Genomic DNA, 23,653 nt, shown 5'->3' on the forward strand with positions numbered 1-23,653 from the left:
TCAATCAATGGATTTATTGAGAGAACCATTCTGTGATAATTTCACGCTTTGAGGCAGTCGATTGGCCACCAAGATCGTGTGATAACACACCGTTAGAAGTCGAAGCGGACGATCTCCCTTCGATTCAGATCTTGGAGCACAACATCACGCGTGTCATTGGCCAGTTATCAGTCGAAACGCTCGAACGAGTCGAGAATGTTCTTTAGAATGATAATAAACAAGAAGGGTATCTCAAAATGAATCACCCTTTCTAATAAATTTAGCTATACAACCCCAAATAGATATAAATTAAAGTCTTTGGGGAAATTGAGCCAAAAATGAAGAAATTTAAATGAAAAGAAAAATTAAACGAAACGAATATGATACATGTCAAAATGTTGTTGAAAAATTCTAATAGACCACTTGGGAGTTCCCAAAAGCGTATACCTTATGTACTTTTTTCTCCACATACATTTGTGGTATACCCACCCTGTGGAAATTATTGGCATGGACTTTCATATGCTAATATTCCGAACAGCAGGCGGATGCTGCTGCTGACTGTGGTAGGGTTGAAAAGAACCTTTGCTTGCTTGCTTGCCGACCTGGAGGCCCGCTCACTTACATTGTCTCATTTTTGGCTTCCGCTACTCACACGCTGAGCGCAAATGTGACGTCCAGTTGAAAATTTTATTTATATTCATAATGCCTTGCCATTCTTGCACTGCACTGCTGTGTTATTTTCGAGTGCTCCGTCATCTTGCTGCATTTTCTACATTTATTATATTTGCTCCTTCATATCCGAATCATTTTTCTTTAGCCACTTCCTGCGTATTTCAAGGCGATTTCCGTGCTTCATGCTGCGCTCGAAAATGTTTCCTGCGCCGCAGTTTGCACTTGCCAACTCAATGTTCGCAGTTTTACAGTTGCTTAGCCAAGCGCGGCCGCAATTTGCGATTCCATTTGCATTTAGCGCAGCAAGACAACTAGCCAATGAGCCAACAAGTCTCAAGTGCTGGACCGTTTGGTTTTTTGTCGTGCAGAGTTGCCTTTTCATTTATTCATATTTCTTTGGAATTACAACAAATCGCGACTTTACATTTATAGTAATTCGTGTTGTTTTTGTTTATATACATATATTCCATCAAATAAACTATTTGCCTATTGTTTTTCCACGTCAGTTATTCAAATTTCTCTTCTTACAGATGCCACTTTGGCCGAGGTCTTCGACACACATCTGCGCGGTCCCGGCTTCGTGATGGAGCCGCCTGGACGTGTGGAATTCTCCAACTCGTCTGGCGGTTGGCTCGACTGCTCGGCGTCCGGCAGCCCACAGCCCACCATCGACTGGGTGCACGCGGACGGCACTGCAGTCTCGGAGATACACGGCGTGCGACGCGTGCTGCGCAACGGCACGTTGGTGCTCTTACCATTTCCGGCGGCGGCCTACCACCAGGACGTGCACAATACGATTTACCGTTGCATCGCCAGCAACAGTGTTGGGCGCATCGTGTCGCGCGACGTGCAAGTGCGTGCCGGTGAGTAAAATAAGCAATAACTTTTTTACTTCGATAAGGTTATGATTTTAGTGCCAAATATACTCGTATATGTGAATGACAAAGTATATTCACCACTCGGAAGTTGTGCGTGGGTATGTCATGCAGGCAGGTATTCAAAGATGAGATTGCGCACGTCGAGTTCAATGCCAAGCAGATGAAGTGCAGCAGTCAGTTCAGAGGTTAATAGGAATTCTCTGAATTACCATTTATGTATAGTATGTACGAAACAGACTGTGAAACTTAATAACTTTTGCGTACACATTGTGCCAAAAAAGTGTCTGAAAATTGAAAATAAATCGCAAAGTATTTAATTATTCATTAATGTTTATTTTGCTGGCTTCAAAGTAATCCCGAACAGATGCCAACTTATGCCAACGATTTTTCCACTCCTCGAAACACTTTCCATAAGAATTTTTTGGGATGGCCTTCAGCTCCTTCCGAGTCGTTCAACGGAACGAGAATTTCAGTTTGGGGACCAAGATAGAAACAAACGGTGCCAAATCTGGTGAATATGGTGGTTGTTCGATGGTATTTATTGAATTTTTGACTTCAAATTTAGTCACAATCGAACACCTTTTCAAAAAAATTATTGGGATGAGTCGAGCCAGAGCGCGATCAAAATCCACCAAAAATATTCGAACGGATTCGAGAGAGATGCCAAGATCTCTTGCCATGGCAAATCTCTCCAACATTTGCCTGACGATTTTGGAGCACCATATCTTCACTTTTTAAGTATTTTCATCAGTTGAAGAGGTCAAAGGTTGTCCGGAACGAGACATCAAGGATATGTTGGCAGTTTTCTTCGATTATCGATGTGTGAAATACTAGAAATACTATTTGAGGGTTATGCGTCGTCTGCGCGAAGCTATTCGTAAAACGAAGTCGGAGTTATGGGTCGACAACTCTTGGTTTCTGTACCACGAAAATGTACCGTCGCATACTGCATTGATTCTTCGTATCGTGCCGCAACCATCGAACCCGCTTGATTTAGTTTCGTGTGACTTCTGGCTATTCAACAATATCAAACGATCGCCCCGAGGAAACCATTTTGAGTTAATTGAAGACACTATTCCAGCATTTGACTTTAAGAACTGTTTTTAAGATTGAAAAAAACGTTGGCTCAAGTGTGTTGGGACCAAGGCGGATTACTTTGAGATTTAGAAAAATAAATTAAGAATTTTAAAATTATGTACAAAGTCTTACTAGTTTTTGCCCATACTAGTATAAAAAATATATCAAAATATCGGAAGCGAATATAATATCTAAGTTAGTTTACTAAGAGAAAAAGCCTTTAAGGTATCTAAGCAATGGAATCAAATTATTTCTTATTTCTAAAAACTCGGACGCTTCAACAATAGAGACTTTTATAGGTAAAAATAAAATGAAAAAAGGCTCATGGTATTATATCTTGTATACTCTTTTTTAATAAATGTCAAAAAATGACTGCAAATGCGTGCATTTCGACAGCATAACTAACTGTAATTCGCCTTGTTGCAGTTGTTGCGCAGGCATACAAAGTGGATGTCGAGGTGCTGTCTGCCGCCCGAGGATGCACCGCCATACTGCGCTGTGTCGTGCCGACGTTCGTTAAGGAGTTGGTGCGAGTGGTCTCGTGGGTTCATGAACCTGCTATCTACATCTACCCATCACTGCAAGGAGGTAAGTCAAAGCAAGAGCATTTTCAGTTTATTCTTTCCTTGTCTGCCGTGTCCTTTATCAAAGCACTGCGACTTCAGTGCGCAACGAGCTTAGCATATCGTCGTGTAAAGTTCGCAAAGTGTGCATTTTTTGTCCAGTTTTTGACAGTGAGTGCAACCAGTGAGCTCGACTTGGCATTAAAGGTGAAAATGTGATTATTCGTGCGAGTGACAAAAACGACAACCGGAGGCGAGCAGCAACACTTGTGCGTACGTTATCCTTTCAGGTGTGTCAGTGGGCGTTAGGACGCGGTGTTCTGTATTCTGATTCTGTTAAGGTATAAACTGTGATTTTCTTGCCGGCCACTGCATATTTAACAACGTTATAGGGCAGCTAAACATTCGTGATATGCGCTGCCATCGCTTAACCATTTTCGTACCTTCCTTGATCAAAATTTATTTTATCATTTTCTCATCTTAATTATCTTGAACATTGATTAAGCAGATGAATAAAATATGAGGCAATTAATGCAGAAAACCTCATAACTCCTTCCACAGACGGCAAGTTCCACCTACTGCCGACCGGAGAGCTGCTCATTCACAATCTGCAGGAGAGCGATGAATCGCAGTCGTTTCGCTGCCGCAGCATGCACCGTTTGACGCGCCAAGTGGTCGTCAGCTCGCCAACTCGTCTCAGGATAAATTGTGAGTACTTCGATCTTTTCATTTCTATATCTAAATATTTTAGTTATTTTCACAATTTGTGGTTGGTTTAATAGAATTTTCAATTAAAATGATTCAATAATTAATTTCAATTTTTACTTCAATAATTAATGACAATTTTTTGTGTCAATAACTACGGTTTACATAAGCTTTAATTTTAAAGTTCAAAGCCGAAAATGTAAATTAATAATTGTAGTAATAATTGAGAAAATTCCACATGTGCGTGTCTGTGTGTGTGCATAATTTTCGTTTAATTTCAGCCTCACTAATTAGCTCCTTTTTTGAGCTGCTCGGCCACAAGCTCGTGCGTCGAATATGTTAATTGAATAAATTTATAATTTGAACGCTGTGTTCGACGAATTGGAATAAAATCGCATTGCTGCATTGTCTTTTTTGTTTGTGCTTTTTTGTATTTGTTGCATTTCTATTGATCGGCGTTGAAAGCTTTCATGAATCAAAACCGCAAACGCATAAATTATTTTTTAGCACTCACGATTTTAAATTAAAAACGAAAAAATTTGCTCGGCTTTGTTATTAATGCATGCTCACACACGACCATAAATTTGTAGAAAAACATAAGGTATTTATTTAATTATTAAACAATGAGTGATTTTGTTAAGTTCATGTGAAATTGTAAAACCTCAATGACCATGCCCGTTATGAAGATCAAACCTGCAATTATTGATGGAAAATTCATTTGAATCGAGCCAAACTGGTTGAACCTGGAAAGTAGCAGAGTTATCAGGGCCGCATGTTGTCTCCAATGATTTCTACAGGTTAAAAGCCATGCTTCTTCTGCATGCTAGGCCCGCAGATGGTTTTTTATTTTACGCTCAATTTTGTTCCTTTATGTTGTGGCATTTATTTGTATAATTTTCTCAGATAGTTTCAAAGTATCTTCGTCTCTGTTTTTAACTGGTGACTACAATATGAATTATTATTTCTTGTCACCTATTACTACTACTATTACAATATTTTCAGCTCACCGTGGCATCATTTCACCGAGTGTCGTCGAACATACTTCCCATGTACAAGTTTCACAAGATGAGGGTGCTGTACTGTTATGCGTAGCTCAGGGTTGCCCATCGCCGGAGTACAAGTAAGTAAAATGAGAAAGTTCGCAATATTTAAAGCAACGGCAGGTTTTTATAACAATTTTTATATTTCAATGGAACTTGCTTTGATCCAAGATGTTGGATCTTTCTGTATTACTACAGGTTAAATTATAATAGTACCACATATGCTATATATATTTATGATTTAGTATAAACTCAAACTTGTTGTAATAGAAAAATAATTGTAATCAAGTGAGGAAGAGTTAAGTTCGTGTGCAACCGAACATTTTATGTTCATGAAACTGGCAAGAATCAAAGCCAGTGAAATACCTTCAACCAGAGAATCGGAAACCAAGAAATTATAACACAGTTGAACTTCCCTAATTAGAATCACCATAATCCACAAAACACTTGGAGTTACAGAGACTTCGAGCTATGGAAGGAACAAAGGAAGGATTTTTGACTTCTATTGCCAATTGAAGAGTTCGAGTTATGAGAGTACAACTGTATATCTCTATTAAAAATAAGACATTCACAGACCGCCGTATTCGATAAAAAATAAATTTCCACAGCAGCCGGTTCTACGCACCGGAATTGACCTGGATTTTATCGAGATAGGGCTGTTATTTCGGTGATCTAACCACGTTTAGATCGGTAAGTCTTAAGATTAAGTTTGTCGTCACTGGAGCCTTGCAGCAGGGTTGCTCCTTATGCTCCTGATTCGTGCTGGCTTTGAGTCCAATCCGGGCCCGATGGAATTTTCTGCTGCGCTTGCGCCAAAAGACTCCATCTAAACTCCACCTCGGTCAAGTGGACCACAAGTTACGTAGCTCCCTGTTGCCAACGCACTACTGCAACCTCTACGGCTGTGCAACCTGCACCTATTTCGCGCATTGCGCCGCCGCTCCACCTGAGTGGCCAACAGAGAATCTATACGATCAATAGGAGCTCAAACAGGCAACATAACTCCCGTTCTGCTTTGCCTGGATGCAGTGGAACGCAGACGAGGAAGCTTCAGACCTGTCAGAATACTGCACTCCGGACTACGACAGAATGCCTCTTGATGTCTCCTATTGAACATCTGCATACTGAGGCCTGTATGCTCAAAGTTAAGGAGCATAATGAACTCTTCCCCACTGTGAATGGCAGTGCTTGTCGGAAGTTCGTTGCGTCCGAAATTTTGGTCGTCATATTGTCTTATGTCGTCGACGTAATTGAGGAATGACCTCTTGATATTCCTAGGAGGCCATTCCGCCATTCACAGTGGCGCTAACAACACCTTCACCGACTTCCTTCCAGTGAATGTACCCGGAGTCAAACCACCAGCCATTGTAGACGAAGAGCTCGAGTTGCCGCGAGAAACGAGAGTGACCCTTTGGCAGTTTCGTTCTGGATACTGTAGCAGGTTAAACTCCCACCTATCCAGAATATACCCAACATATCCAATATATGCCCATCTACTCATCTGATACCCCTCTCCCTTTGGTCCGACCCCGTCGAAACAGCACGTTTCTTGGGCTTTCCGCTAGAAGACGTTGACAACTTCCATCCTTACCATCCCAAAGGGGAATAGGTACCCGATAAAACAACAACAACAAAAAGTTTGTTAGAAAAACGGAAATCATTGCACCTACATTGTAATATATGGAATTTGAGGGTAGGAACGGCCCGGTTTCCCCCGAAATTCTACTCTGGATCCCACCCTGGTTAAGTCACTTTATAGGTTTTCCTTTAATGACGTTTTGTGGGCATGGCAGCTGCCCGATTACGTTAGTTAGTTTTAGGTGATTAGTACAACCGTTAGGTGAACAAAACTAATATACTCTGTAGCAACATGTTGCAAGAGTATAAGAAACCGAAATTTTTTCGGTTTCTGAAACTAACATTTACTCAAATAATTCTGACACAAAAAATAACTTGAAAGTTTTATGAACCCAATAATTTTCATGAAACTTTTCTGCCTTTCCTTTCCTTGACTGTTATATTCTACGACGCAATTTCTTGGTATTTATATATGAAACTTTACGCAACTGAATCTCGGTGGGGTGCGTAGTATGGTTCACTTGAGGAATTCATGCAATTTCGCTTTACAGACGCCTAGCACAGGCAAAGGCGAAGCTGTGACAAGCAGCGCCTATTAAATGTAATTAGTTTTCTAAAGAGCAATTGCGTGCGGCGCGGAAAGACACGAAAACATCAACTTCAACTTACAAAACACGCCAGTTAATCAAGCTCACAAGGCTGGCAAACCACAGCCCAGCTGCAACGCATAAATAAATAAGTAGCCAAGTGACGCGCATTGTGCTAGCCATCAACGCGGACCAGCAAAAGGACGAAAGGACGACCGTTCGCAAACAACATGCGAGAATGTGCAAACGGTGTTGTTGTTGTTTGTAATGTCGGGCTGTTATTGGGCTCGTAGATAGAGAGAGAGGCGTTTCTGAAATGAGACATTTGTCACATCCATTTTAATAAAATAATGAAATTGACGCACGAAAAGTAATAAAAAGCATTTGTGCTTTATCAAAACCACGAAAAGAGTGGGCAACCAAGCATCCAGGCGGTGCAGGAGTTTATGAGAAGGAATATGTCATATATACAGAAAGGCAGAAATTTCGCAAACACAAAGAAGTAAGATTTTGTTGTAGTTGTAGATGACATTGTAAGAAGAGGCTGAGAAAGTGCGCGGGGAAAAGTCTAATGACACTACTGAGACCTCTGTTAAGATTATAGTTAGCTGCCGATGAATTAGTGGTTGTTACGTTATTAGCAGTATCGCCAAAAGTCAAATAAAACAAGAAAAATCGTTAACTTCGGTTACACCGAAGCTATAATAACCTTCACAAATACAAAGATTCTTTACAAGAACTTAACTCGGTTAGTTGGTATGGCAGCTACATGGTATAGTGACTCGATCTGAACATTTGTTTCTTAGATTGCGCAATTGTCTTAGGCATTAATCAATATAAAATTTTCGTGATGATTATTTTCTTCTCAAATAAAAGTTTTACATACAAGCACTTGATTTCTATCCGACAAATGAAAATATTCTTGGTGAGAAAAGTACGTGTTCAAAATTTTCGATATTTCATTAATAGAAGCTAGTTCGCATATATACGTATCCGTCCGCCTGACAAACTTGGCTAAATCGACTCCTTTCGACACGCTGGTTATAGCCGAGTTTACAACAGCGCGGCAATCGTTCTTTCTGCCCGCTGTTTGGCGCCCATTGGAGATTCCAAGTGTAGCCTGATCCTTCTCCAACTGGTCTTTCCAACGGAGTGGAGGTCTTCCTCTTTCTCTGCTTCCCTGGAGTGGTTTCATCTCTGTCATTCGCACGACATGATCTAGTCAGCGTAGCCACTGTTTCTTAATTCGTATAACTCGTACAGCTCATTGTTTCATCGAATGCGATATTTCTCCCAAACACTCGTAAAGTCGACTCATCAGATGTTGTCATCTTCCATGCCTCTGCACCACATAGCAGGACGGAAATAATGAGTGACTTATAGAGTTTAGTCTTTGTTCGTCGAGAGAGGACTTTACTTCTCAATTGCCTACTCAGTCCGAAGTAGTACCTGTTGGCAATTATTATTCTGCGTTGGACTTCGAGGATGGCATTGATGTTGGTCTTAAGAAGTTGGTTCTAAGATAGACAAAATTATCTACGACTTCGAAGTATTGACTATCAACACACATCAACAGTCACGTGGGAGCCAAGTAGCAAATGCGATGACTGTTTGTATGATGACACTAGATATTTCGTCTTGTCCTCGTTCACTACCAGACTCATTTGCTTCGCTTCCTTATCCATTCTGGAGAAAGCAGATCTAACGTCGCGACTGTTGATTTCAATGTTATCGATACCATCGACGTACGCCAGCAGCTGCTCACTCTTATAGAAGATTGTACCTTCTCTATTTAGCTCTGCAACTCAAATTATTTTCACTTAGAGTAGATTGAAGAAGTCGCACGAGAGGGAGTCGCCTTGTCTGAAACCTCGTTTTGTATCGAATGGCTCGGAGAGATTTCCTTCCAGAGCCTGACCGGTCTTTTGTTATTGCACAACGTCAGTTTACACAGCCGTATTAGTTTTACGGGGATACCAAATTCGGACATAGCAGCGTAAAGACAGCTCATTTTCGTGCTGTCAAAAGCCGCTTATATGTGATGTTGAGTTGGCTTATCCCACGGTAGTTGGCGTAAATTGCGGGGTCTCCCCTTTTCTGAATTGGGCAGAGCATACCTAAATTTCAATCGTCGGGTATGCTTTCGTTCGACAATATTCTACAAAAAAGATAATGCATGCGTCTTATCACTTCTTCGCCGCGTTGTTTGAATAGCTCGGCTGGCAATCTATTGGATCTTTGTTGATCTTCAGACGGGTAATTGCTATTCGAACTTCTTCATGGTCGGGCAGTGGAATGTCTAGTCCATTATCATCGATTGGGGAATAGTGTTCGCGATCTAGAGGTGTTGTACTTTTACTGCCATTCAGCAGGTTGGAGAAGTATTCTCTACATAATTTCAGTATGTTCTAGGCATCAGTCACTAGACCACCTCTGAAGGTTCTAAAAGAATATGCTCCGGTCTTGAAACCTTCTGTTAATCGCTGCATCTTTTCGTCAAATTTTCGAGCAGTCGGCCGGCTTGTCAAGTTCTTCGTATTCACGCATTTTGGCAACTTTCTTTTTGGTTTGCAATTGCATCTCGCTTCCCACTGCTGAGTTTTCTACTTTAAATAAATAACCCCGAGAAATTCGTTTTCCTGAAAAGTTGGCAACGTTTGATGGCTTTTTTTCCTTCTCATCCAACATACCAAAACGAATTGATAATTTTTAATAACAGCTTTGGGAAACTTTCGAAGATGCCATTTCCATTGCAATATCCCGTTATAACTGACATTTGTATGAACTAAGTCACTGAATTTCTCTACGCGGCTAAGAGCACCATATAAATACTTTATTCTTCCATTAGTATACCCCACTTCACAACAGCGGACTTTGGCGTAGGCGTCGGTTTCTATTTCGACTTCGACACATTGCTTCGTGTTAATGCGCAACGGATAGTGTGAACAAAGGGAAACGCGATAGTTATAATATAAAAGCCCAGCTTTGTTGTTCTGCTCTAACGGAAATGTAACAGTAATGGACTAATGCCGTTACAGAATTTTTTCGCTGCTGAAGTTTTATTGCTTCTGGTGACAACAGCGCATATTCGATGCGAGCGGTTTCACACAGCAAATCTTGGCGTGGGAGGAGTACTAACTGGAGGTGGTCAGGGAAATAGCAAACGTAAGAATTATTGAAGCATTGTGGATTCCTGGTCCCAACGCGGGCGTAAACACCAGCAACACCCCGACTGGCATTGACTGTGGCGCGGAGCCATTAACGAAGGGATTGTGGAGAATGTGCGACACCAGCAACAACAAAAGTTGTATATACATTACATCCATATATAAGCACAGATGAAACAAGTGCACCACAAGTGTTGCCCGTGCGACATGGCTGAGAGCGTATTCCACCTTCCCTCTATTCTTTGAAAGCTCCTTAAGTGGCAGATCTGTATGCGGGCGATGTCCAACGAAAATGGAGTCGTTGGAGCGCAGAGTATGGATGCGCTGGAGCGTGACGAGCACGCACACACTTAAGATTTACGCAGAGCTCGATCTGGTCATCGAATGGACTCGACAGTGTGGAAGAAGTGAAGAACAACATTATTGACCAGAGAGCTAACCCGCAAAGTAAGCTTACAAAAACACAATAAATAATTCGAAATGTAATTTCAAGCGCTCGAACTCAGGCACAGGAGCAGAAGGGTATTCGAACAAAGGCACACACACTTCCATAACATCCATTACATGCGTCAGAAGTCCACATATGCTATTCCACATCTGCTGAATGGTGCTCGATAGCTTCTTGATTCTTAGCTGAGGCATGTGTGGTCCCTCTTGTGCACTTGGCTACAAGGCAAAAGTTGGAACCACCCGAACCACCAATTGTGTTGCAGCAATTGCAATTAGTTTGCTAGCGGTGGCATGCAACCACAATACTTACAGCTCCGCATACGCATCTGAGACTAAGCGCTCAATTAATGAACAGTGAATTTACAAGTGTTGTTTGGAATAAAGACCCAACCACGCTTTTGTCATACCCATGTTGCAAATGGAGAATCTAAGACTGCACAGTTGTCGCTAGTGAATATACTAATATGAGAAATAGTAAGACTTTGTTCTTAATTTTATAATTCATAATTTATACTACAAAATCTATGTCGTCCCCTTCAAAGTAATCCTCCTTAGCCCCAATACACTTACGTCACCGTTCTCTCCACTCTTTGAAACAGTCCGGAATAGTCTTTAATGACTCAAAACGGTTTCCTCGACGCGGTCGTTTAAGTTTGCTGAACAGTCAGAGGTCACATGGAGCTAAATCAGGCGGATACGATTGTTGCGGCATGATATTGGTTGTTAATTTGGCGAAAAACTCGCCATATGCCATAAGCGATGGTGCATTATCGTGGTGCAAAAACCAAGATTTTTTTGCCTTTAATTCTGGCCTCTTTTTCGAATAGCTTCGCGCAAATGACGCATAATACTTAAATAGGGTTCCTTGTTGACATTTCGGCCGGTCGAAATCAATTTGAAGTACACCTCATTGGAGAAAACTGTCAACATGACCTTATTTTTCACCTGCTTTGACGTGGTTTTTTTGGCTTCGGCTCCCCTTTGCCACGATATTCGGTCGATTGATCGTCTGAAATGACTTCCTGGTTGTCGGGAAGCAATGCATCACAGACCTTAATACAACACTTTGTTCGAAAAATGTAGTGATTTTAGTCTTACTATTTTTTGCCAAGCAGAAAATTTAAGCTTCCAAGCGACGGGGTGGTATTTCACACTTTTAATAACTTTTCAAGACCTATTATTGCCATTATATCAGTAAGATTTTCTTTGGATGACTATAATATACAGTTCGGTTCTAAGACGGTCTTCTATCTCCGGATGTCGTTTTGCTAATTCACTTACCGTCGACCAGGAGACATAATGGACCTCTAAGCGATTTTTGGTTTCTTACTTACCTACTTTAACATATTTGACACATACGTCTTTTTGCCTTCTTCAGAGCACACATGTTGGTAGGAGGGATTTACTTGTACCTTTAATTATGTAGGGGTTCATTTATTTTCCAGCATTCCGAAATATGTACCTTCAGGGATACCACAGAAAAGCGAATATTTGCAAAAAAGACATCCCTTTTCCCAAAAATCTAGTAAATAGGTGAGCTGATGTATCTTTAGACGATATGTGTGTATGAATGCTCCTTGCCAATTTCTTTTCATATAGTACACTCCAAACTGTTGTATATGACGATGGCGACCAGCTGCAAAGGACACAATATTAATGCAACCTGTCGTGTCGCTGCTAAAATAGCGTCGAAGCAATTGCCTGGGAATAATAAAAAAGGTACACTACCAAGGGGGTTTCAGCGCAATGAAATATGAATGGAAACATGGCGCCGAAATCGAGCACACACACACACACTTATAAGTGCATGTCAGTTTCTTAAGTTTCCACATGCTTACACATTGGAAATGTCAAATAGCAAAAGAACACTTGCAACACTTACCTGAAAATATATGAGTGTTTCGATTTCTACAAGACTTAATATAAACTAAGAGAGCTAAACTTTTGCGTTCATAATAGAGAGTTGATAGAGTCCAAATTGATATATGTGACCTGGTCTACGAAAACGGAGCTAACGTGCGAAAACTAGTTTCTGGGAAAAGCTGTTAAAAATAATCGACGGTTTCTCGTTATCTCATTAATTGTTCTCCTTTTTTGACACCTAAGCCCCCTTTCCGTAGACCAGGTCACATGTGCATTGTTTCGACCCAATGAAAATTAAACACAAAGTTACAGATCAATTCAAATGAATTTATGTACTTTAATGTCTTTATGCTTGATTTTATCAGCTAAAATTATATAGACGTTCTCATATGCTCGTATGCTCGTACTTACGTTTGGTTTACTTATATGTCATTTTCTGCTTTGTTTTCTTGTGATCGGGGTTTTGGAAACTGGAGCAATGTGCTCACCTTCGCACTGCCTGTATGAATAATTGCTCGTATTTAGAGCAATATCATTCACCTGCCGTGCGCAAACCCTTCGAAAGTAATACCATTTAGCACATTTGCCGTACGCAGCAGCAATTCATATCTTTAATTTATTACGCATACAGTGCGGTGTGAATTACAAGCACAAATGCAAGCCTGACAGCGCTGCCTATGCGTCGCCAATACCACACACTCAGGCAAGCTTATGCAGATGACTGCGGAGACACTACAGTCAAACATCAAACTAGTCAGAAAGCGTACCAGTTTGCAACTAGAGACTCCTTGCTGAAATCCAACTAGGCAGAAAGCTGGCTTATAGCATTGACAGACGGCAGCGTTAAACCAGATTAATTGCATTTTTCGGTATTAATTCAGGAGTTACCACAGCTAACTCCGTTGCTGAATCCAAAAATAACTCTGAAAATTTTGGGGAGCTTGTGAGATTTTCGTTGGCAACATTGTTAAAAATGGCCAATTTTCATCTATTGTGAATGAAATACAAGCAACCCTGACAGCTGTTTATCAAATTCTCAATATAATATCAATAAAACTGTTGATATGTTTTTGTAATAAAAAATGGTTTGGTAAAAATTGGTCGGCTAACAACCGTAATGTTTATCTTCTACCAATTTTCATTGAAAATATTATAAAAAGGACAATGAGCTGTTTATGAGAGTTTCAAACTCGCATAGCTGCCGTCTGTCACCTACAAATTTGGATCTGATTAAGTGCGCAGTTAATCCGGATTAACGCTACCGTCTGTCAAGGCTATTATTCAGTCTTTTTACTCGTTCAACCGTTTATATTTGCTCGAACTGCCGGCAGATTGATATAATTCAGAACAAAATTCGACAATTGCAATATACTTACGTAAAGAATACTAGTTTCTTCCATTGTAAGCAGGCGCCTGGCTGATCATTTGTCTTTGTACTTCCAACCAGTTGTCAAGTAGTTGACAACTAGTTGCTTCGGCTGCAGGGTACCCGTAAATGGTTCTGCAAATGCGCATTTGTATTTGGCATTACGAACGTGTTTGTAATTTGCGCGGGCTGTCTGGGTAACATTGCGGTTCGGCAAATACATTTAGTTGCTGCTTTCCTGCAGCACAAGAGGCACACTTGTGTAGGCGGTCCTGGGCTTCTATTTATGACAAGGCCGCAAAGCTCTACGCGCTCATGAGTGTGTCGGTGGGAAAGGGCGGCGGATTCGTGCTGTGTAGGCAACTTCATAAACCATCAAGCAGCGACCAAAAAACAAGCAACGTTTAATTAAGAAATATCACCGCATTAAGCTCCTATTCACACATACACCCACATTCACGCACACACACAGCCTTTACACTCTCTTGTGGGCACACAGTTGGACACGTATTTATGAAGATGCATATACTTATATTTCCACTAACAAATATTTATACTAACGCGTGCTCGAGAGGCTTAAGCTCATGTGATAATATTTAGAAAATATGAGTATTCACATGCTAACTTGTGTAAGCACTCGCGTTACCACGAGGGTGTGCTTGTGTGTGTGTGTGTCGTCATATGAATGGCGGTTTGCTTGGAGTATGTAGATGCGAAGGTATCCTTTTTAATCAACGCGAACACGCCGGTGCGCGCAGGCACTTGAGCGGTCGTCGCACTCTCGTTGCGGTTGCAAGAGCACTGTGTGTGTTTGTGTGGGTGGCAGAGTGACAGAGTGGCAAGTATGAGTGTTACATTGCTGCTGGTGTCGTTGTGTTTTCGTGCTTTCTTCTTGCTACAAAAAGGACGCTTTAAAATTATTCGCTGACTGACAATCGCGCATTTTTTCTTCCAACACTCGTGTAGGTATAGAATTTTGCATTTTGAGGGAGGGATTTGCAATCCACAATTTCAAAACTGGTAGTGCTATTAGAATTTCACTGGTTGATGGACGATGGACTGGACGACCAACGTAAAAATGGCGGTCGTCTCTCGGTGGGTTATGGAAAATAAGCGTATTTCTGACGTAAAAAGTTCTTCTTAAGGCTAAACAGTCTTCAGAAGCCATCTTAAAACTCGTATGGTTTTTGTGTTAGAGACGCATTCGCAAATAAGAGAGGCTCAAACAAGTATCTCGTATCGAAGTGAGCATTAATTTGACTCAGGGAAAATTTAACAGCGATACGATGCTCTTCAAATGTGTTCCCTTCTTTAAAATGCTTCAAACCTTTCGCTACTTTTGGGTTTACAGTGATCCAGCTACCACCAGGGACTCATGTAAGTCTTATTTCAAAGCAGCTTGGACTTTGGCTTTCTTTGGCTTGCTGGGCATAAATCTTCTATCATACGCACATACACACATGGTAGATACTTATTGTGCGTTTACTGAGGTGTTGGCGTTGAAAAGATGTTTCTAACAGTATCCATTAAAATGCATATGCATGCGTGTGTGCGAGATGATTGTGTTGTGGCGGTTAGGTGCTTAGTCAAAACTTAATGCCACATATTTATCCTTGTACACATTTCAAATTATGAATACATACACACCACATATTACTACAAGCCTCTATGACATAATACACAACCACAGTCATCTTTTTCATATACATACATACATATGTAATTAGACAAAGCGTTCTGTATTCACTTTCACGCAAATATATGCTTTGCAAATTCACTTTAGACTCTATGATAACGCTGTTTCTCTACACCCTCACTTAACCACGAAAGACATACTCATATGTATGTACATATATGTTTATGCGAGAGCGCCAATGTAAATGGTTTCCATTTGGTGTACGCTGTTTGCAACTGAGCAGTTGGCACCTTGAAATTATTGTTGTGCGGAACACACTGACACAAAGATTTGTTGTTCGCTGAAATCGGTGCAACCACGCCTGCTTTTACTCGCAGCAAAGATTGTTTTCTTCAATGAAACACCCACACACAAGCACATGTGGAGCAAGCGGCTGCAGGTGTCTGTGAGAGGGTGATAATTAAATAGCGTGCGTGCGTGTGTGTGTGTGCCGGTGTCGTATGTGTGCCACTATGTTATTACACGCCGGTGAATACTCTGACATTTTCTATAAATTAATGCATGCAAATGTATTTTCAGTGTTCTTGTATTAAATTTCTCATCGACACATGTGCTCGTAGTTGAGAAATTATAGAAATATGTTTATGTGTTGGCATGTTCATTTGAACTTCGTGTTTTGTGTTTTCAGCAATGCCACGGGTGAATGTCGTAAATTTCAACGTTTTCTTCTTTAGAACCGCAGTCATTTTAGTAAAGTACCGTTTTTTCCTTTGTGTTGTTTTATAAATGGCGCACTTTGGTGGAAAATACTTTGAAATCTAGTTCAGTTTAGCAATAATTGAAATAACGAGCAAGTAATTCGTGGTGGAGACAGTTAAGTTCAAATTTGACCCAGTAAGAGAACGTGAGCTTGAGACATGGTATGTATGGTGACTGGGTAAGATACCTTCTTTAAGACAAGCTATAGCTAATATTTAGTATTTCATGTTGGGAATTAAGTGATTAAAGGTTTTTGAGGCTTAGTGTGCACACGGCAATATCTTTACGGGATATTATATGTATGTATTGCGCCCAGAGGTTCCATATTCTTAGCTTTTTCTATTTCTGTGGACATATTCATATGCTTATTGTACGATTTCTCACAACCTATTCAAATATATTTGTAAACATTTCACACTTGAATGTCAAATAAAGGTTCTTGCACAAATCACAACAAAAATTTATTTAATTTTGAACATAACTGTCACAAATACAGCTAAACTGCATATTTTCATTACAAAATCTACTGGTAAGGTTTGCGTGGCCACGAGAATAAGTGTATATGTTTATCATATAATATTTGTTGATGTTCCTTTTATAAAACAAAAGGTTGCCAGGACGTAATAAAGTCACCGAAGTGTCTTCAAAAAACAACGGAAAATATTTATTCATTCGTTGTCGACTTCCATAATAGTCCCTATTCGAAATTATGGACTTACGTGTCAGCGCTTAGTCAATCGACGATTTTTGGCAAAATGACGGCTCAAACGGGAATCAAATTATTCATGAAAACCCATTACATTCACCTAAATTTACAGTTTGGTGAGGATTTTGTTCCCGTGGAGTCATCCGTCCGTACTTCTTTCGAAATGAAACTGGTAGCATCGTTACTGTCAATGGAGAGCGGTATAGATCGATGAGTATACGTGCACAGAGATCACATCACATCAGTCGCGCCCAGCAAGCTCCTGGAATTTTTCAGAGTGCTGGACCTTTGTGACCATATGTGATATAGGAAAGGGCACAACAGACCATAAGTCGCTGTGCAAAACCTCAATTTTCTATCTACTTATTCATAGATTGTTGATAATCAACTTTTAATGGCCGCAATTGGAAAAAGTTGATCTTGACAACATCTGGTTTCAACAAGACGAGGCTACGTGCCGCACAGCAAGTACAACAAACCGAATTATTGCGAGAAAGGTTTGGAGATCCGATTATTTCAAGAAATTGTGACATTGAATGGCCTCCAAGAAGTTGTGATTTAATACTATTAAACTACTTTTTTAGAAATTATTTGTAGTCATTCGTCTTTAGCAATAAACCAGACTCTCTTGAAGCTTTATAAAACAATGTTGAGCGTGCTTTTCATGATATACAACTTGATTTGGTGGAGAAAATACCCCAGAGTTGTAGCTATTGTTCTTCACATTATATGAAAAACACTTCAATTTCCTTAACAATTAGTGTGGTTTGATTTTAAGAAATCATATGACTCTTAATAGAAAATCCTGTATTAACAGTTCTATGTTATGTTAGTTATAACTGTTACTTTACATACGAAGTTGTGGCAGTCTCACAAGCTAGTATTTGGGACATTTCGTAAAATTTCACAGGCGTCACAGATGTATTTACATTGTATTTGAATTGATCGTATTGATGTTAAATGATTTGGAATTTATTTGTGATTACACTGGTAAAAGCAATAAAATTTTCAAGAAGACAGAGGCAAAAAGTGAAACGCATAGTCTACAAGGCTAGCCAAAGGGTCACAAATAAACATGCGAAGAACATGCGCGTATATTTATATATGTAGAATATTTATGGTGTGTATGTACACACATACATATATGGGCTTGTATTTTGGCCTATCATTTACCGCATCAGAAAGGTTCGTTTTTGTTTATATTATCCGAGGAAAGCATTTGATGGCAATGAAAGCGGAGAATGGCTTGACAAAAATTGACGCAGAGAAAATAGAAAAAATTCAAATGCGGTAAGCATCTGCGGTGTGGGCATAATATGTATGTACGAAGTGAAGTCATCGCAATGAGTTTGTTTTCTTCAATAAACCCTGGGCACTTCAATGCGGCCATGACAAATTGGATGGGTCGCACGAGAATGACACGTTAGGGAATCGAAAACATTTCTAAGAAGTAAATATTTTATTCATTATTCATTGGTGATACCCAGTTGTAGCCATGGTGTGCCGTGTAGGGTATTGAATGGTTAATAAGACATGGCATATGTAAGATTATTTCAAATTATATAAACATAATAATCAATATAACATGGAAGCTGCGATGAATAGAAGTCCTGCGATTAGTTCCAACTAATAATGAAAAAGGTGTTTTATAGTTCGAATCAGCTTTTCAAAGTCAACGCCTTTCCTATTCTTATTGACCACAGGCAATTCAATATAGATTTGTGGGCTGCTCTCTTCGCTCCCCTCCCCATTAGATTTGGTTGCACTTAAGCCTTTTTATGGCTCTGGGTATGTCATCTTCTATTTGTAACAACACCATAAAACAACTTAATATGGCTTCTTGAAAAAAATTGCAAAAAAGTAATACAAAAATTAAAAAAAAAAATTGACTTAAGGAAATTTTTCAAAGCAGCAAAAATATTTCAAAAAGGAAAAATTTCTTCAAAAACATTTCAAATTTATTCCGTCTACTCTTGAGTGATTTCAAAAACAGCGCGCTTATATCCTTCTCATTGAGGTCACACTAATAGTCTGTTATAAGGACTCCAAATTTACCATTTCGATATTATTTTTCCATAATCATATTTTAAAATGAGGTTTTTTATAATTCTCCGTTTTTGTCGTTGTTATTGCAGAAATTTATTATATATCTCATAAAATGCTCCACTGTTTTCTGCGCTAAATATTCAATCAAATAATTTTGCCTATTAAAACGAGAAGTCCTTTGTGTGAATGAAAAACTTCGGTTATTAAAAAGAAGAGGAGGTTGTCGCAAAAAATTCAAAAGATTGCTTGGCATTCTGAGGAAACGAACTGAGACAAGTAAGGAAACGCTAAGTTCGGGTATGATCGAATATTTTATACTCTTGAATACAACTTGTAAGGGTTAAAGTTAGGGAAGCATCTTCGGATACATAAGGTTTTTTTTCTTATATAGGTTCAAGGGTAAGTTTTCACCCTTTTTTAAAACAAAAAAAAAAAACATAAGCTCAGATAAGTATTGACCCGATTCAAACTATTTTTGACACATAGATATACCACTATCAGGAAAGGATTTTCTCTCAATTTCAGTTATATAACTTGTACATTGACCGAAATTTTACTTCAAATCGCTCGGTCGGGGCCCGAGCTATGTGATTTCACCAAAAAGGCCATGCCCATTGTCCGATTTTCACACCGGTTCCCATAAAACCATCTCATACCATCACGGAGGTAAAATTTAATGTCTCTGGTGTATTTAGTTATTGATTTATCGCGCTTTTAGTAGTACCGTTATATGGGGAGTGATCGGGGTTATCTTCCGATTTCATCCATTATCACTTTGTTGGCAGGGGTTATTTTACTATTCGTGCTGGCCGAATTTGGTGTTGTAGCTTTAGTGGTTTAGAAGATATGTACATTAAGCCCATTAGAGGGAGGGCCAATCCCACTTTTTAATTATTTCTGCTCACAGGTGCTTCTTTCTACTGCCAAATTTGAGTTTTATATCTTCATGTTGCGCTTAGTTATGCACTTTATACGTTTTCGATTAATTACGTTTTGTGGGCGTGGCGTGGTCCGATTACGTCCATCTATGAACCCGTACTTTTTTTGGAAAAGGAACGCACATCCCAAGTTTCATCAAGACAACTCAACTTTTACTCAAGTTCCAGCTTTCAGGGACGGGTGGACGGACCGACAGCCAGACTGTCACCTGGATTTCAACTTGTATCGTCAGCTTGATCATGTATATATATTATACATATAATCCTATATCTATCTCGATTCGGTGACACGTAAACCGTTAGGTGAACAAAACTATTATACTCTCCAGAAACATGTTGCAAGCGCATAAAAAGGAGCGGGAAATACTAAAAAATAGGTTGGCAAAAAAATTGGTAGACACACACACACACACACACATACACTCATGTAAAAATGTATGCGAGCGTAAGTAGTTTGGGCAGCCAAAAGAAAATGCGAAAGTGAATATAAAGCTGAAGATATACTCGAACTTTGTCGAGTGCCACGGGCGACGACGGCCAGCGTGATGATGCCGCAATTGCTGTTGGCACTTTTTTCGGCTTTCCCAAGCACAAACATGCATCCAGCTGCCTTACTGCTTTACTCCAGCCCTGCTTATCGTTCTGTGCTGCGCCGTTGCTGGGAGATTTTTTTCCGATTTTGCCCTTCCTCTTTGCTGATAGCATCTCCGTGTCTGTTTACTTTTTGTTCAAGTGTCTGTGTTTTTGTAATGGTGTTGTTGTTGTTGTCGCCTGCTGATGTGGTTGATGATAAAAATATTCAATTTAATATTTGTTAGGAAAATGTGATGATACTTTAGCCTTAATGTGTTCGGTCCATCGTGTAATGATGAAGGGGTCGTGCGAAGCACACAAAATGAGTTACAGAAGAAGGAGGAGCACTTGGGTAGACCAAGGCAACGGTGGGCATGCTCAAACACGAATAATAGAAGTGCTTGTGCGTGTCGATTGAGTGCTCATTCCCAACGCCAGTTCAGATATTTGTAAGTGTCTAAGCGCTTGCTGAGTTGTGGTTCTTGCTGTTGTTGTAAGTTTGGTCGCTGAGCTTCCAAAATCGCAAGCAAATCGTTTGGTGTTGGTTTGAGTGCCTTTGTGGCTGTTGATTGCCTACTATGGCTTCGTCCTAGCAGATATTGAATTCGTATGGTCCACATACTAACACAAGCCGGTATGTTTGTGTGCCTTGCCCTTTACTGTAATAGCTATATCGTAAAACTGGGCAGCCCTGTTACTAAATATAATCATATGCTTTCGTTAAGACATCAGTGTTTGCCATGATTTTTGTCAAAATTTCGCAACATAAGCGAATTAGTTTAAATCCTTCTCTGCAATGAAGCGCGTATTTGCACATAACAGCCGCTTAAAGGCTGATTTTGCGCAAAAATATTGACTTTGGCTGCAACAATTTATTTACATTAAGAACATGAACATGCAAAGGCAGAAGTTCCCTATGCCTTCGTTTATTTGACTATCTATAGTACTTGGATGGCTCGCATGAGGGCTATTCGTTAACAGTTATTTTCCTTGTCTTCATATATGCAACTAAGTATCTGGAAATCTCGTTATGCTCACCATGTTGACAGTTTTATTTCGGTCGTCAGCACTTTCATATTTTTGCTATTGAAAAATCACTGAAGGCAGTGAACCGGTTGTCGTTTATTAGCTACAGTAACGAATCCTCGGAAAAATACTATTTGCAACAGAGTCGCAAAGGCTTGAAACCAAAATTATAGTAATACTAATATAAGCTATTGGGTTCTTGTTGTCGCCGTCATTTTAATTTGGAGGCGCATTTTGCGATTTGGCTGAAATAAATGAGCTTAGATTAGACTTTGGCTCGCCATGTGCAAGAGCAGCTGCCTTTTTGGGTATTATTACATTAATAACATACGGATTTACTTATAATTACTTAATCAAGGCCACAGAGAGGCAACAAAACAAAAAGATAAAATAAAAAGAGCCTTCATAAATATTTTTGCGTTATCACCATGGCGAATTAGGCGACCACGAAAGTGCTACCATAAACCACTATTGTTTGTTTCTACGCCTGCGTGGACACAATAATGGCCCAAAAGAAGCCAATACTTTTCCCTAGACATGTGGTGCACAGCATAAATAATTACCAACACATGCACAAAAAGCATGGCGAAATTAATGACAAGAGCAGTGAAATTGCCAAATTCGAGATGCCTGCAATGCTGATACACTCTAATTGATGGCAAAGAAAATGGCAACGAAGAAAATTAAGTCGAAGAGCAATCAGCCTAAAAGAATTCGAGACGCAATGTGGCTGCAATAAATATACGACTACTTTGGTAATTTAATCCTTGCAGCAGTTCTTTGAAGGCTTTTGTGCATATGTGAGTACGGCCTCGTGTGTCAAAGCATATTCATTTCGCACTGCCTCTTCGGTTGTGAATTTGGCACTAACCAACACTGGTAAAGGTATTGTTCCATTCTGAGTCATATATTTGTAGTCGAAAAAGTTTTTTCGTATTTTGTCAAAAGATGTTGCTGGAGGTATATCTCCAGTGCTACCGATCACATTGTGCCATAGCATAAAGCGTTGGAAAGCTGAGATCTTAGGCTTCATTTAACTAAAAAAAAAATTGAATTCGGGAAGTTGAAAAAAAGTTACAGCTGTTCAAAAATGAGTGAAAATAATAAAGAAATTAGTTATATTTTAAAATGTTTGTATAAAAAAGGAAAGAATGTCACGCAAGCCACCAACGAAATTTGTGAAGTTTACGGAGACGATGCTGTATTAGTTCGTAGCACAACAATGGTTCGCCCGCTTCCGTTCTGCAAATTTCGATGTGAAAGTTGCGTCTCGCTCTGGTTGACCTATCGTTGAAAAAGTCCATGAAATTATGGAAAAGATTGACCAAGACCGTCACATAAGCAGCCATGACATCGGTAAGGAACTTAAGATTCATCACCAAATGGTTTTGAAGCATTAGAAAAGGCTGGCTGCAAAGAGAAACTCGATGTACCACATTAATTGTCTGTGAAAAATTTAATAGACCGATGGAGCGATCCTTTGCTGAAACGAAATATGATCGAACTTCTTGTGAAGCGAATGTGAATCAAATACAACAATAATGTTCGAAAAAGATAATGGTCCAAGCATGGTGAAGCTCAACAAATGGTAAAGTCAGGATTTACGGCTTGAAAAGTTATGCTGAGTGTTTGGTGGGATTGGAAAAAAATCATCGACTATGAGCTGTTCCATCCGTGATCAAGTGATTGATTCTATATTTTATGGTCAACAACTGATGAGATTAAAGCAAGCAACCGAAAAAAAGGCCAGAACTGATCAAAAGAAAGGGCTTTGTCTTCCATCAGGACAACGCTAGACCACACACATCTTTGATGACTCGGCAAGAACTGGGAGAGCTTAGCTGGGAAGTTTTGATGCATCCACCATATAGCACTAACTATTCTTGCTCCATCGGAGTTGGTTTCAAGAGAAGCCTGTGAAAATTACTTGTCGCAGTTTTTCGCCGCGAAACCAGAAAAGTTTTACACTGATGGAATAATGTCTGTAGCGGAAAATTGGCAAAAAGGTGGTGGACTAAAATGGTATATATTTGGTTTATTAAAC

The 23,653-nt window shown here is 39.8% G+C and overlaps 1 protein-coding gene across 6 annotated transcripts in view; it reads left to right on the top strand.

The window, feature by feature from the left end:
* Nucleotides 1–23,653, top strand: part of LOC120779208 (Down syndrome cell adhesion molecule-like protein Dscam2) — a 121,179-nt gene that overhangs the window by 27,006 nt on the left and 70,520 nt on the right. For all 6 annotated transcript variants that reach the window (XM_040111482.1, XM_040111485.1, XM_040111483.1 and 3 more), the window contains exons 2-5: nt 1,182–1,514; nt 3,033–3,194; nt 3,731–3,877; nt 4,877–4,994. In XM_040111482.1, coding sequence (XP_039967416.1) covers nt 1,182–1,514; nt 3,033–3,194; nt 3,731–3,877; nt 4,877–4,994 — 760 coding nt within the window. The remainder of the gene's footprint in view (nt 1–1,181; nt 1,515–3,032; nt 3,195–3,730; nt 3,878–4,876; nt 4,995–23,653) is intronic.

This window comes from Bactrocera tryoni, chromosome 5, assembly GCF_016617805.1.
Source record: "Bactrocera tryoni isolate S06 chromosome 5, CSIRO_BtryS06_freeze2, whole genome shotgun sequence".
NCBI classification, from domain to species: domain Eukaryota; kingdom Metazoa; phylum Arthropoda; class Insecta; order Diptera; family Tephritidae; genus Bactrocera; species Bactrocera tryoni.